The following is a 13,723-nucleotide window of genomic DNA, read 5'->3' as shown; positions in this document are numbered from 1 at the left end:
CCCGCCCCACCCCCCCCCCCCCTTCAATGCTGTTGCAGCAAATCTCCTTTTACTCTCATCAAGGTTCTGAATATTTAGTATGAAATAAATTAACTTAATGCCTAGCAATAGTCAATAAATGAGAAAATAATAAGAAAATGATAAGCTAATGAAATAACATTATTGTAAAGTATAAGGTAAAAACCTATAAAGGTTAAGAGAGACAAATACTAGAAGGAAACCAACAGTAAGCCTGATGAAAGGAAAAAGGGAGCTGGAACCATAAAAAAAGCACATAGGAATTGGAAAAGAATGATAGAACCATTAAAAGCATTAACGAAGCCATATTTGATATTCCTTGCTTCATGTAATTCATAATATACAAAATCCTCTACCAGCCCTGCCATGTGAAGTTGCCTCCTAAAAATTTGATTGGATATCCTGTTGTCTTCCTCATTAAGGTTTTCCTTTTGATGCAGTAAAGTAATTAATTGATCAGCATCTGAGATCCCTATCAGCACAAAAGTGAAAAATTTGGTTAGCTTTGGTACATTTTTTTTGATAAAGTAAATAGTTTTATTAATAATAGGAAAATCTCCAGTGTCCAAGCAATAACAACATACCTAGTGAAGCGACAAGTGGGGTTGGGTAGGATGTAAGCAGACTTTACCCCTACCTTTGTTGGGGCAGAGAGGTGGTTTCCCTTAGTCCCTCCACTCTAAGGAAGTATAATCAAAGCAGGATTGAATTTTATTAAATTTAATTGGTTAACACTTGTGTAATAAGGAGTTTATTGAGATTGATTCAGGCAAAGTATTTTTGTTTGAGTTAATGCTCGCTGATGAAGGTTTTTAACCTAGCAGGAAAAAAATGGAAATAGGATACTGCTATTGTAAAAGACCTGTGTAAATTCGGACTTCGTCCGTTTTGAAAGCTTTGTCAATTTGCGAAGTACAACTGTGAATTTGTGCTTGCCTTCATACATCTTCTCCATAATTTAGTTGGTTTGTTGTTTTTCGTGTCAGTTGGTCCTGCAGTAATTAATTTATTGTAGGAATAGTAAAAAAAAGCAGATACATCACTAGGTTGTACCCTTCCGGTGTGCCCCAGTGGTTTGGGCTTGGGACTTCCATGTTGGAGGTCTCAAGTTTGAAACCCCTAGCGATGGAAAGCAAGGGGTTTGCCTTATGGGTCGAGCTCGTCGCACCAAGCCTGTCTAGTGCGGGTTACCTCTCTTGTGTGGTTTGCAAGCTATTGTATAGGAGCGGGGGTTTTACCTATGTGCACCCAAAGGGTAGCGGCTGCGGATTTCCCTCGTCATTAAAAAAATTTTTTACTAGGTTGTAAACTTTATCACAGGGACTTAAGAGGATCTTGATTCACTAGGAGTTAAAAGTTTGAAATGCATACTAGTATGTCTAAATGCCAATAACTGTCTTCAATATAGGAAGTGTTGTGTATAAGAAGTGTTTATCAAGGATTAGAATAAGCTGGAGGAATTATGCAAAGGATGTAATTACCATTGCACCAAAATCAATTGTTTTATGTGCTAGCACGTCAAAGTTATAGTTCTCAACGGAACTTCTGTTGCTGCTGAAAATGGATGGTGTCTGCGGAAGTTTAGGTTGAATTTTAGGATCCTAATCATGTTGAGTGTGTAGTATGGATGCATCATTGCAGCAAACTGCCTAGAACGGCATTAAGCTCAATTATAGAAGATGGCATCCAGTCCAGTTTTTGCGGAAGAAAGCTCCTAAGATACCGGATGTTGCAATTATCCACGATCAAATTAGTGCCTGTTGTCCTTGGGTGCTCAGTGCATTGAACATCCATCCAACAAGGAAAATGAGGGAAAATTTACACTTGGTGCTTTTATTTTTTCTGAAGTAAGACTTGTATATCACACTGGTATGCAAATTGGATACCAGTATATGTACTTTTGCAAAAAGTATCTAATCAGTACCTCTATGATCAATGATAAAGATATCAGTCTTAATTTTGATATATATAAAGGTTCATTCAAATGTCTCAATTGTTAGTTTCATCATTCAGGTTCAGAACAGGAGCCAACAGATGAATGACCAGGCACTGGTAAGCTACCTTTCATGATGAATTCTTATACTGCAAGATGTATAACCTTAAAAGTGAGATGATATGATTTTACTTGTCACTCTTTAGGTACGTTGCGAGTATAGCATGGCTAATTTCAGCACTGGCGATCGCCGGAGAAAAACAAAGGGTGACAGGTGATTCCATGTTACCTTGTCAGTCTCTTTTTCCCTTTTATTTTATGTGTTTTCAGTTTTCACCCATGCAATTATACCATCTTGCTCTGCTGACAGTTCCATTATAATTATAATGAATTCTGCATGTGTGCTTGAAATTCAATGGACAATATTCTACAGAACTGGTGCTGGTAGAAGAACAGTTGTCCCAACTCTGAACTATAGCTATTTAGGGTTCAAAAGATGGAAGGCATACAGAGCCCTAACGGTTGTTGGATGGACAAGCAAACATATTCTATAGGTGTTGAGCTTTTGTGGGTAGTTCGTTAGGGTGTAAGGTATAGTGACTTGTGGATTTGGCGCACGTCATGGGTTCAAACTCTGCCTCTGATACAAGCCTGGTATTTATGTGGAAAGGGTGGAGGGCTGGCTTTCCACTGAATTTTAAACCTTGAGCCATTTGTCCTTGCTGATTTCTTGGTTATTTAAAAAAGAAAATATTCTATAACCTAATGGAAGACTCTGGAGCTCTTCAAGCACTTGTCCAGCCAAGAAAGATGCTACTAGGATACTAGGATAGTAACTGTAGTCTGTAGTAGAAACGGAAACAGAATCTTAGGAATACTTGTAGTGCCCAAAAATATTATTTAATGGTAAGGCTGCATAAGATGGTTGAACAAATGTTCCACAGACTGCGCAAAAATTATCTTGAAATGAAGCTAGGTAGTAAACAAAGTTCACGAATCACTAATCTTAATATGCCAACTCTTAGTTTATCATCTATAATTACCTACAATTAACCAAGAAAAGTATTCAATCTATGATATTCTTTTAAGGAGAAATTATTCAATCTATGACACCGACAATGAACTAAGAAAAGTTATTGTTACTTCTGGTTACATGATGTCTATTCGATGATACCTTTGTTTTCAATTCTTAGGAGATCCACGGAGATATCTCTTGTTATTCGCCAGACAATGGAAGCTTGCATATTGACACACCTGATGCCTCGCTCTCAGGTTCGTAGTCCCCTTAATATCTTTAACTTGAATAAGTTATGTAGTCTGACCTCCATTTACAGTTCCTTGATATTTTGCTTTTCAGATAGACATTTATGTCCAAGTCCTCCAAGCAGATGGAGGTAATCAGCATGGTGTTTTAGTGTTCTATTCTTCTGTTGTTCTTCAGAATCAATCAGAACTTCAGAATAGATATTTAGCTGTCTGGCACTGCATGCAGCCCATATTTTGTAGTTCTATTATATTTTCCCTCTAGAAGTGCATTCTAACTAAGTTTAGCACATTATTTAGGTACAAGATCAGCATGCATAAATGCTGCCACACTGGCACTAGCTGACGCCGGGATTCCCATGCGTGATCTTGTTACATCATGCAGTGCTGGATATCTGAATAGCACACCTCTTCTGGGTAAATTAATTCCGAAAAATTTAGTTGATTTTCCGGTTCTTTATTTTAACAATATCATTCTTTTCCAGTATTAATATGTGAATGATCTAGTTGACGTTACTTGTTAAAACAGATTTAAACTATTTGGAAGACAGTGCTGGAGGCGCTGATGTCACTGTAGGAATTTTACCTAAGTTGGACAAAGTGACCCTTCTGCAGGTTTGTTGACTCCTATTACGAATGAAATAAGGCTTTTGGCCTGGTGGATTGATGAATAACCTTCTGTGCTGCAGATGGATGCTAAACTACCAATGGATATTTTTGAAAATGTCATGCAATTAGCAGTTGAAGGCTGCAAAGCAGTAGAAAGCCACATCCGAGAAGTAAGACTGACAACTCATTGCCTTCTTACCTACTTCATATAATTATTTCTGTAAAATTTTCTACTATTAGCATCTCCTGTTGCTCTTTTTGCAGATATTGTTAGAAAATGCTCAGACATTGGTCATTCGCCAAGGGTATGGCTCTTAACAGGCCGAGGAATTTTTATTGAGTCTTTGGTAAGATGATGCCCTTCCTGATTATCTAATGCTGGTGAACTTTTTTGGTCAAGATTGCTAATGTTTTCCTCAAGGAAAATGAGAAGCAAAGAAAATTTGTGAGAGTCTTGCTTGTTTCTTCCATATTTCCTGTTGCATTCTTTATCTCCTTTTCCAGCGGGTGGGGGTTAAGGGTGGTTTTAGGAATCAAAAAATATGTTCAGTCAAGTACCATGATATTTTTTTGTGGTATTGAAGTTCGGTGAGGGAAAATAATATTGCAATTAGTGCAACGTATAGGCTATTCTGTACTCGAATGAGTTCATTTAACTAGTTCTGTGGATAATATATGGCGGAATCTTGTAGCATAAATTGGTAATATCCAGGTTTGACGTAGTAAATATGGTGTCTTAAATTTTTCTCTGCATGCTGTTTCTGGCATTGCGTTGGTAATTTTCAATTGCCACTAGGATTATAATCTGTGCCAATTATCCACAGAACTAGTTCCAATTGCCACTAGGATTACAATCTGTGCCAATTAAGAAAGTGCAATTTACATGTAAATCACAACGTTATCTAATTACTCTACCTTTTCTACATGATACAACACTCAAAAAATCAGTCTTACCTTTTACTATTTAATTGTTTTAGGTACTTATCTATGCATGGTTTATTCTGCTTGTTTCCAAATTGCCGCAATTCCTGAAGGGAAAAAGGAGTCCTGGATTTGCTGCTGCAATTTTTTTTTAAAAACAATGGTTGATCAAAATGTATTAAGAGTACTATTCAGCCAAAGCTTGTGGAAAAATTATTTCTCTTCACTTTACCTGTGGTCTTTTTTTTCGGTGCTTGTAGGGTGTGTATTTATGGAAATTGATGATTAATGTACAAGTTAAAAGTTATTGGAATTGTAATTGAAGAAGTTTATGGTATGGTAGACTTCTAATTTCAATCATGGAAAGGAACAAGGCTTTGCATTTTAAGCTTTGCAGTGTTGTTACTTCAACTCACAGAAAAGTAGTTTTGGTCATCAATCATCAAAGACAGCCAGTTACACAAACCTGAAAAGTACATTGCAATGCAAACAACTCGACTCTTCAAAAGACACAACACCAAGCAGCCATTCTAAAAAAACGATAGGCTTTGGTGGCTCAACTTCATAACATCATTAACAAGCAAATAAACCTAGTATAGATAGAGTATACGGTCCCTCGTTAAGCTATAAGTTGCTGAGCATTACTAAAATGTTTCAAAGATCACAAAAACTTGATGGCACGGCCACAAGCTCTACACGACCGGTCCATTCCTCTCCTGGCTTCAAGGTGATGGGTTTCTCTATTGCTGCTCCATCAACACAAAGCATCTGCTTATACTCATCATCACCAAAATCCACCATTGCTTTGGCTTTCTTCTCCCATGGATTCCACACCACTGGAAAAAGAAAGACAGAGATACCAAAAGTTTTAGATATACATACTATAATTGGTATGATCTAACTCTCTAGGGATTACAGGTATTATCAGGTCTTTTAAGACAAGAATACATGACTAGAGATACTGAAGTAAATCCTGGTAAGACTTTAGCCTAAAGGGTACAACAAACGTTAGTGGATACTTCCAAATGATGACATTATCTCCCTCCATGTTAAATTGAAGATACTTACCAGTATCTGGCAATCCTTCCTTCCTTATCAGATATGTCCGTTTCCTTTCATGATCAAGAACAGCAATGCGATTAGGAGAACTAAGGTAGACACGGTCCATCTGCGAGAAACATAAATACTTGTCAATCCTATAATAAAAGGAGTACCTTCCAGTTAAAAGAACATATCACAATTTATAAAGGTAGAAATAATGCCATCAAATGCTAAATATTTCGACTTTCTTCCAAGTAAAATCCAGAAACAACATAAGATGTCAAGTGTCATTTCTTCAAATGGGTGAAAAGGAGCACAACGATTAAGAGGACTGAAGTAGCATACGAAGTGGATTTTCTTTCATGCGTATTAAATTAGATGCAAACAAAAAATTGAAGTGATTATCAACAAATATATCTAGAGAAAAATGTTTAAAATGTCAGAATTAATTTCCTTACATCAAGACAGAGTCTATTTGGGAACAATTCTTGATAAAGAAAAGAATATCTGAAAGATTGGCAAACCTATATTCATATCTAACCAACAGAAGTTCATTCAAATTCCCGAGGATGTCTAACCGATTGAAGTTACCATCTTCGATATATGAAGGAACTTCAATTAGAGAGACATGGACTTTGCTTTGACAACCTTTGAGACACTCTTTTCTTTGTTTTGTCTCGGCTGCAAATCAAACCTGAGACCTCATGGAGCCCAACCCACTTCATTAACCACTAGGCCACATCCCTTGGATGCATGTTTGAACTAGCAATAATTGTTAATAATTACTTGAACTTTCTTGTTTTTGTATTTTTTTCTTTACATAATTTAGTAAAGCATGAAAGAAATCCCACTTTGCTTGCATACCTTCGTCCTCTTAATCTGTTCACTCCAAGTAGATTAAGGACTAAGGATAGACTGCAAGGACAATGTCTAGACAATTAGCTTTAGAGCTATAATACATACACTAATGGAGTAAATGGCCATACACATCCCTCAATTATACCCAACGCTTACGCTACATCCTTGCCCTATCACAATAAGCAAAAAACATCCTAAACTATCCCAAAACTTACAAGTTACGTCCCTCCATTAGTTTTACGTTCAGAAATAATGGGTTCAACCAGAAGCACAAGACTATCCCACAAATTCAATACATTAGTCACCTTCCCTATTTTATGCCACTTGGGACATGAAAGCTGGAGCTAACGCTATAAAGATTCAGCAGACCTTAATCTCAAATCAAATTGTTCAGTTGAACTGTTGTAGAAACAAACAACAATATTCTTACCAAAAATTACAAGATATCTGTATCTTTGTTATTTTCAACACATGAATAATTGGTTGTAAGTAAACTTATAAATTGTTTTATGAATTACAAGTGAGTAACTATTAATTATACATAAAGACTTCAAGTTATAAAGGTAAAAGACGATTGTGTGTATCTCATTTACACATGAAGTAAACTATTTTTAAAGAGTCATTATAATTATACATATAAAGGGTTCAAGAATTACAGACGAATTACGTATCTCATTATAAAGGGTTCAAGATTGTCATAGGGTCTTATATAAAGTTACTCTTGGAGATATCTTATGCCACCATGAATGATTATATTTCATCTTTCATCAATAACCACAAAGTTTTGAGATAATGTAGTTTGTATTGAAATATGTACCTCAGATTCAAAAGTTATGGCATCTCCTTGTTCAGTAAAGCGTTCTTTCTGGCATAGGTTGTCCAGATAGTCCAGTGTTTCTAAACCTTCGATCCTTATTTCACTGTGGATAAGATTTCATGTAATTATCTAAGATATTGGGAAGAACACAAGTCATTAAATCATTGTGCAACACATAATATGATGATGATATAAAACAAAATTGCTGTCTTCTTCTCTGAAATTTGAACTACTACAAAATTTTTGCTGAAAAAAAGTATAAAGATGTCGGGGAGGGGAAAACTCATTAATGCTTCCAACATCAGTAGAAATGTTGATAAACAGGAAGTCCACCAAAGTAATGAATAGGAAGCTCTTCTCTTATAGGAGAGGGGCAATTGAACGAAAAGAAATTGTTCAAGAAGTGTGAGAAAAAATCATAAAAGAAATAGCTTTCAACTAAAGACGCAGATGATGAAGGAAAGTGTACTTTAATGATGTAGCTTGCGGAAACCTTAAGAAGGGACATAGGGGCAAAAAGGTATGAAGTCTAATCGCAGCGCAGTTACCTTATGTCCGAAACAGAGAAGTATGTATGATAAGCAAATGAGAAGCTGAACTGTTTGCCATTAATATTTCTGATCCGAGATATCAAGGACAAGCTTCCATCTGATGCAAGCGTAATCCGGAGGCGAAACTCAAAACTAGAAAGTATTAATGAAGAGACTCATTAGTGAATTCAAAAGCTACAACTGTAAGAAACCAAGTAAGCATAAAACTGACTTTTGACATGAAATACAGCCAGAAGTTGACTTCCATTTCTAACATGGAAGTACTTCACTTACCTATCTATCTATGAATTGGTTTTCACATCATGGTCAAAATAAACTAGGTACTTTATCTCAGCAGAAAATAATCTTGAAAGCTTCCAATTAAATGAAATCGAAAGTATCCAAATTCAAATTAGCTAATTTAAGTCCGTTTTTCCAATTCTTTGATATTTATATAGGTGCCGATTTTATCATCATGTTCTCATGAAGTCATTTTCAAAAGCAAAGAGGATTTTGAGATATAAAGACTATATGCATTCAACTTAAAACAATCGCAGATTTTGATATGGACGACAAATAGCTTTTGATTCAATATCTAAAGCTCCATACTGGAACCACCAAAATTAGCTAAGCTTGATGACCATACCTGTGGGGCCAGAACTTCAGATCATCTTCTGAAGGTTTGAGCAGCAAGTCAATGAAAGATTTTCCTTGTGGGTCATATGTGAATAAAGATGGAGGGTCATCCTCAATGGTCCAGATTCTGTTTCTTGCGAATCCAAGTTGCTCAAGTGAACCAGCATTTCCATACTGCAGCATAATTAAGATAATCAAACAAAATGCTAAAGAGTACTCACTGGAAGAAATTCAAGAAGATAGATAGAATTGCACTTCAAAGGTACCTGTGGAAAGCAAGCTGAGATTCCTCCTCGTGTAGCTTTTGGAGACTTGAAGATGCTCTAAAACATAAGAGGAATATTAGAATATGAAACAGGAATAGCTTTCACATTTGATCAATTACAAATACAGCTTTCCTCTAAGCACATGGCATTGCAATTTGCAATCAAAAGATGATTTAATAAGTATCCTGTCTACATCAAACAGCAAATTGAAAATGAGTCAACTTTGCAAATTTTGCTGACTCTTGCCTACAACAAGCAACATATAGTTCCAACCTTTACACCAAAGACAAGTGATATAGAACTTCAGGAAAGTTTATAAAAAAATAGAACTTATAAAGGAAAAGGTCCAATCCTAGAAGCTACAGATCTCCCTCACTAGCCAAAATACAAGCTTTACTCATAAGAATTCACTGCCAGTAAAATGGAAAACCTCACCTTACTGCTATTGAATAGGAGTTCTTCCCCTCGTTCATTCCGCCAAGACGTAACTTGTCCTCCTTGCAAGCTAACCTGAAATAAAGGGAACTGTCAATAACCATAGAGCATTGGGGAAATAAAGGTCTGCTAATCGGAGATCTCATTCCAATTACAACAGGTCAAAAGAGTAATGACATTAATGGCTATGTACTATGTAATTGATAGAAGATTTCAAAGATGATTTCCTCCATTAATGATCTAACAGACGCATTTAGAATCATCAAGGCATTAGATCTAATTAAACATAGAGTTTACAGAATCTAACCCGTGCAGAGGCACCCTGAGGGTTCCGAAGCACAACCTGTTCAATCCCATTCCAATCTTTTGTTACTTCAGTAGCTGCTGTATGATCCCAGACTGCTGCATAGTGCCCCATTTGCTAAGCACTTCTTCCTTGGTTCACAATATCTCTAAGAAAAATCCTTGAAAACCCTTACTATGCTATTTGGACTAAAACTGCTTCCAGCAATGAATCGACCAGACAAATGCCTCCAGTATATATATGATATTTTCGACTATCTTAAACACAACCCTTCCCGGAATCTTGTAATCTAGTGAACCCCACAATACAAAAAATCCTCAACACCAATCTGCCTTTCTATTCTGAACTTCTTCACAAACTCTCACATTCAATGTAAATTTACACAAATCAAACTTTCCTTTACCAGCAAATCAGACTTCTAACTTGAACAACAAAAAGCAACATCATCTTCTTAAGCTACCCCAAGAAACCAACAAAATGTGACATTTGGCAACAAAATGTAGAAGTACCCAAATCCTAGCTAAATTCACGGAGAAGCATGTGATATTTACCTAAGGAAAAAGAAAAGTAAATCTTGTAAGTTAATGAAGTTAAAAACACACAAAAAGTTAAAACATTTACTTCAAAAGTGACCTTCTATTACCAGTTCTCTAACCTAGACCACAAAATTCTCAACACAAGATAAAATCCCACGTCCCAATTCGAATCCCAAGTTTCAAAACTTTAACAGATTTAGCAAAATCAAGAATTGTCTTTTTTGCACCCCATTAACCTAAAAATTCAAACAACCCCCATTTGTAAAAGTAGTAGTGAAAATGTACCTAATATTTCCAGAAATTACCAACAAAACTTCCAAAGAAAGAAAACCCCATTTCAAGGAAGCAACAAAATATGAATAAAATAGAGTAAAACCTTAAAGATCTTGACTTTATTCAACACACAGAGTGTAATGTAAACAAGATGGAAGAATAAGTAAACAGTGCATTAATTAACAGCAATTAATACTTAAAACACAGATAATAAAGATGTTAAACCTTACTTATAACAGGGGTAATCTTGAAAACTTTGCAAGAGACTCAATTATAATACTGCATTTACAATTAAAGGGTGTTGCAAAAATTGAATCTTTTTTTCTTCTTGACAGAGAAAAACGAAGAGGTACAAGTTGATGTGCAAATGGGGTCAAGATTTTACAAATAAAAAGAGAGGGATTTTTGGGGAGATACAAAGAGGTATGACACTGACTACAGGTGACGATTCAATTTTCAATTATCTTGACAAAACTTTTACGGGAAAATAATAAAATAAATCAAATAAGGAAATAAGTTAAAAGGAAAAAGAAAAATTTAAAAACAAAAAAGTTAAAAGGAAAACTTAATGAGAGAATGCAAGAGAACTCAGGTGCTTTTGGAGTGATTTTTAAAAGATAGTGAAAAAGTTGGAAATTTTATTAAGAGTATATATAAAATTTTAATGTATATCTTAGAAAATAGTTTGGTACATGTATGATTTTTAATATTTATTATTATTATAGAGAAAATTAAGTTTAAGGTGTGTGGAAAAAAAAATTTAGACAAGGGAAAGGAAAGATGAGAGAAAAAAAGTTAAATGAATTTGTATTGATAAAAATAGGATGTATATATAGAGAGGTGTTTTTTCGATGATCATTTAACTTTTAGTAATAAATGATTTGATTGCATTAAAATATGAAAAAAGAAAATAATTTATCAAATAATACGTAGATTTATATAATACTAAGTTTTTTACACATCAATGATGGACATTCCCTTTTGAGACAACACATCATAACATATATCAAAAAAAAAAAAAACTTTTACTTTCAAAGTTATGTCATACATATACATATTATTTATTATTTATTATTATTATTTATGAGGAAATTTTTATATTATTTTATATCGAAATTAGTTATATAAAATTTGATCATTTATGTACTATTAGTCATTTCATTTAATTTACACATAATACTACTTTTATATGATCTAATATATGTATATTCTATCTTCTAGTTAGCTATCAAACGATTCTGTTAAGACGTGCTTGGTACGAATAAAAATATTTTTGAAATTTTTATATTTAATTGTTCAAAATATTTTGAATAATAATTTTTCTTTACGAGACCAAACTTTTTACAAATAAGAAATTAAATTATAGAAATAGAAAAACAAATTTTATAAATAACGTTTCAAATTCATTATCTCTTTGTAACTTTCATTGCCTCCTTGACCACCCCACTCCACAATCATATTTTAACAATATTACATATATTATATAAGTGTGTTTGAGATAATTATGTTACTTACCTATTAAATATTTGTATAAAAATGTGAGAAGATTATTTAATTTTAAAAATAAATTACGAAAAAATATTTTTTTCCGTACCAAACACTTAATATAACCACACTTATATCACATCGTATAAAGACAAAATATAACAGAAATTTGTAGTAGTACATGCATGAATATCAATATGGAGTGTTTGTGAATAAAGCGAAATAGATACGTAAGTTCGTATACAACTAAGCCTCAATTAAATGATTGATCAATTATAGCAAAAAGAATATTATCCATCTGTCTTATGCAAGTCAAAATCATAAAATTTCATGGGCATCAACATCATTTGTATATAGGTGTTACATATTAATCAATAAAATATAATGATTAAATTATTAATTTAAATTAAATATATAATTATAGTTTGATAATTGTATCCCGTAACAAACTATTACTATTTTGTCTCTCTCTTGTGTTTGTATAAAGCGTGAGAAAATTGTATATATACATATATTTTCGGTCCCCTCTTTCAGATCTTGCTCGTCGTTCTTCTAGATCTCACTCGCTTCTCTCACTTTATACAAACGCATATGTATATATTGCGTTTGTATTTGTATAAAAACGAGAAAAAATTATATATACAAATACAAATGCATATATTTTCGTTCTATACACATATCATTATACACATACGATCTTTCCCTTTTCAGTTTTCTTTTGTCTTTCTCTCTTTGTCGCTTTAGACAAACACAAATTATACAATTGATCTATTGTATATGTATACCGAAACGTATTATACAATTACTATCTTTTGTATATGTACAACGAAATATACATATTTATGTTTGCTATAGAGTGCAATTATACAAACTATATCTATAACATACAAATATGATTTTTATGTTTGCTATATGTGAATTTCTCAAAAAATATTATAGCTATATAAATAGAGTTATTCAATATTTAACGATAAAGCTTGTTTTGTAAAATAACAATATACAGTTTTTGACGCAATTCCTTCATAAGAAGATCAGTTTTGCCATTATCACTATATGCGTGCCGATAAAAAATAGTAATAAATACTTATCTAATAAAATTAATTAAGATATGCATAGATTGATGCGAAAAACGTAATTATATAAAAAGAAGTTGAAAATCATCACAAAGACAAGCATATATATGAAGCAATTTTTTTTTATTGAAAAATATGGTGCTTTGTCTTGTGCATGAGAGTCTCATGTGCTTCTCCAACTTTTGCCCATCAAATACCAGACACTATTGTTTCCTCATCTCAATAAGAAATATTCTTTTTTTTCGATCAAAAGAATAAGAAATAGTTATTTAAATTTGTGCCATGTTCAAAATAGATACAAACATTTAAAAAATATGTTTTTATGTAGTGTATATACATATAGTTTGACTTTAAATTAGCCAAATAATATTACACTATATTACTAGACAGACGATAGTGTACGGTGTACCTATTGATTCATAATTTGACTTTAAATTGTGGTTGGAAATTGAATGATATATATTTTTTTAAGTATCGTCTTAATCCTGACACGTCGTTTTCATTAATGGTCTATATAATTAAAAAAAAACATCAAAAATACTGACCCAAAATCTGGGATATTAATTATTAATAAAGGTGCATTGATTCGATGGTATCGAAATAATCAGATAATACCTTAAACGATCACTTAACTATGACTTTTTCCACAAAAAAGTCACTTAACTTTAATTTTAATTTATCTCAAAATTCATTTAATTAGTATAAGTTATTTTCACATAAATTCA

General features: G+C 33.4%; 2 protein-coding genes across 5 annotated transcripts in view; one reads left to right on the top strand and one right to left on the bottom strand.

Annotated features, from left to right (window-relative positions):
* Nucleotides 1-5,071, top strand: part of LOC107007927 (exosome complex component RRP41 homolog) — a 6,327-nt gene extending 1,256 nt beyond the window's left edge. Inside the window, exons 4-12 of the mRNA XM_015206782.2 lie at nt 2,032-2,070; nt 2,158-2,225; nt 3,145-3,223; nt 3,309-3,345; nt 3,515-3,631; nt 3,744-3,829; nt 3,904-3,993; nt 4,088-4,170; nt 4,801-5,071. Coding sequence (XP_015062268.1) covers nt 2,032-2,070; nt 2,158-2,225; nt 3,145-3,223; nt 3,309-3,345; nt 3,515-3,631; nt 3,744-3,829; nt 3,904-3,993; nt 4,088-4,141 — 570 coding nt within the window. The 3' untranslated portion in view covers nt 4,142-4,170; nt 4,801-5,071. The remainder of the gene's footprint in view (nt 1-2,031; nt 2,071-2,157; nt 2,226-3,144; nt 3,224-3,308; nt 3,346-3,514; nt 3,632-3,743; nt 3,830-3,903; nt 3,994-4,087; nt 4,171-4,800) is intronic.
* Nucleotides 5,072-5,106: 35 nt separating this feature from the next.
* Nucleotides 5,107-11,031, bottom strand: LOC107007926 (putative glucose-6-phosphate 1-epimerase). Of its 4 annotated transcripts, none has more exons than XM_015206777.2 (9): nt 10,671-11,031; nt 9,635-10,182; nt 9,328-9,402; nt 8,893-8,949; nt 8,637-8,800; nt 8,009-8,143; nt 7,461-7,563; nt 5,813-5,912; nt 5,107-5,580 (listed from the first exon to the last, which is right to left on the bottom strand). In XM_015206777.2, the coding sequence occupies exons 2-9, from the start codon at nt 9,743-9,745 to the stop codon at nt 5,399-5,401; spliced, it is 927 nt and encodes a 308-aa protein (XP_015062263.1). In that variant the 5' UTR covers nt 9,746-10,182; nt 10,671-11,031; the 3' UTR covers nt 5,107-5,398. The 4 variants fall into 4 exon arrangements, with proteins under 4 accessions (XP_015062263.1, XP_015062264.1, XP_015062267.1 ...); XM_015206778.2 differs by having other exon boundaries at nt 10,666-10,955; XM_015206781.2 differs by lacking the exon at nt 10,671-11,031 and adding an exon at nt 10,453-10,474.
* Nucleotides 11,032-13,723: the final 2,692 nt, after the last annotated feature.

Source organism: Solanum pennellii, chromosome 1, assembly GCF_001406875.1.
Source record: "Solanum pennellii chromosome 1, SPENNV200".
Lineage (NCBI taxonomy): Eukaryota > Viridiplantae > Streptophyta > Magnoliopsida > Solanales > Solanaceae > Solanum > Solanum pennellii.
Note: the sequence above shows the minus strand (reverse complement) of the source record. Positions and strands in the feature narration are given on the sequence as shown.

What these genes read in the sequence shown, in the direction of transcription:
- LOC107007926 (XM_015206777.2), bottom strand. Translation starts at nt 9,745, where the DNA reads ATGGGGCACTATGCAGCAGTCTGGGATCATACAGCAGCTACTGAAGTA. An exon ending in TTCTCTGTTTCGGACATAAG is followed by an intron (nt 7,564 to 8,008) that starts GTAACTGCGCTG and finishes TCTTATCCACAG; the next exon opens with TGAAATAAGGATCGAAGGTT. An exon ending in CCATAACTTTTGAATCTGAG is followed by an intron (nt 5,913 to 7,460) that starts GTACATATTTCA and finishes TGTTTCTCGCAG; the next exon opens with ATGGACCGTGTCTACCTTAG.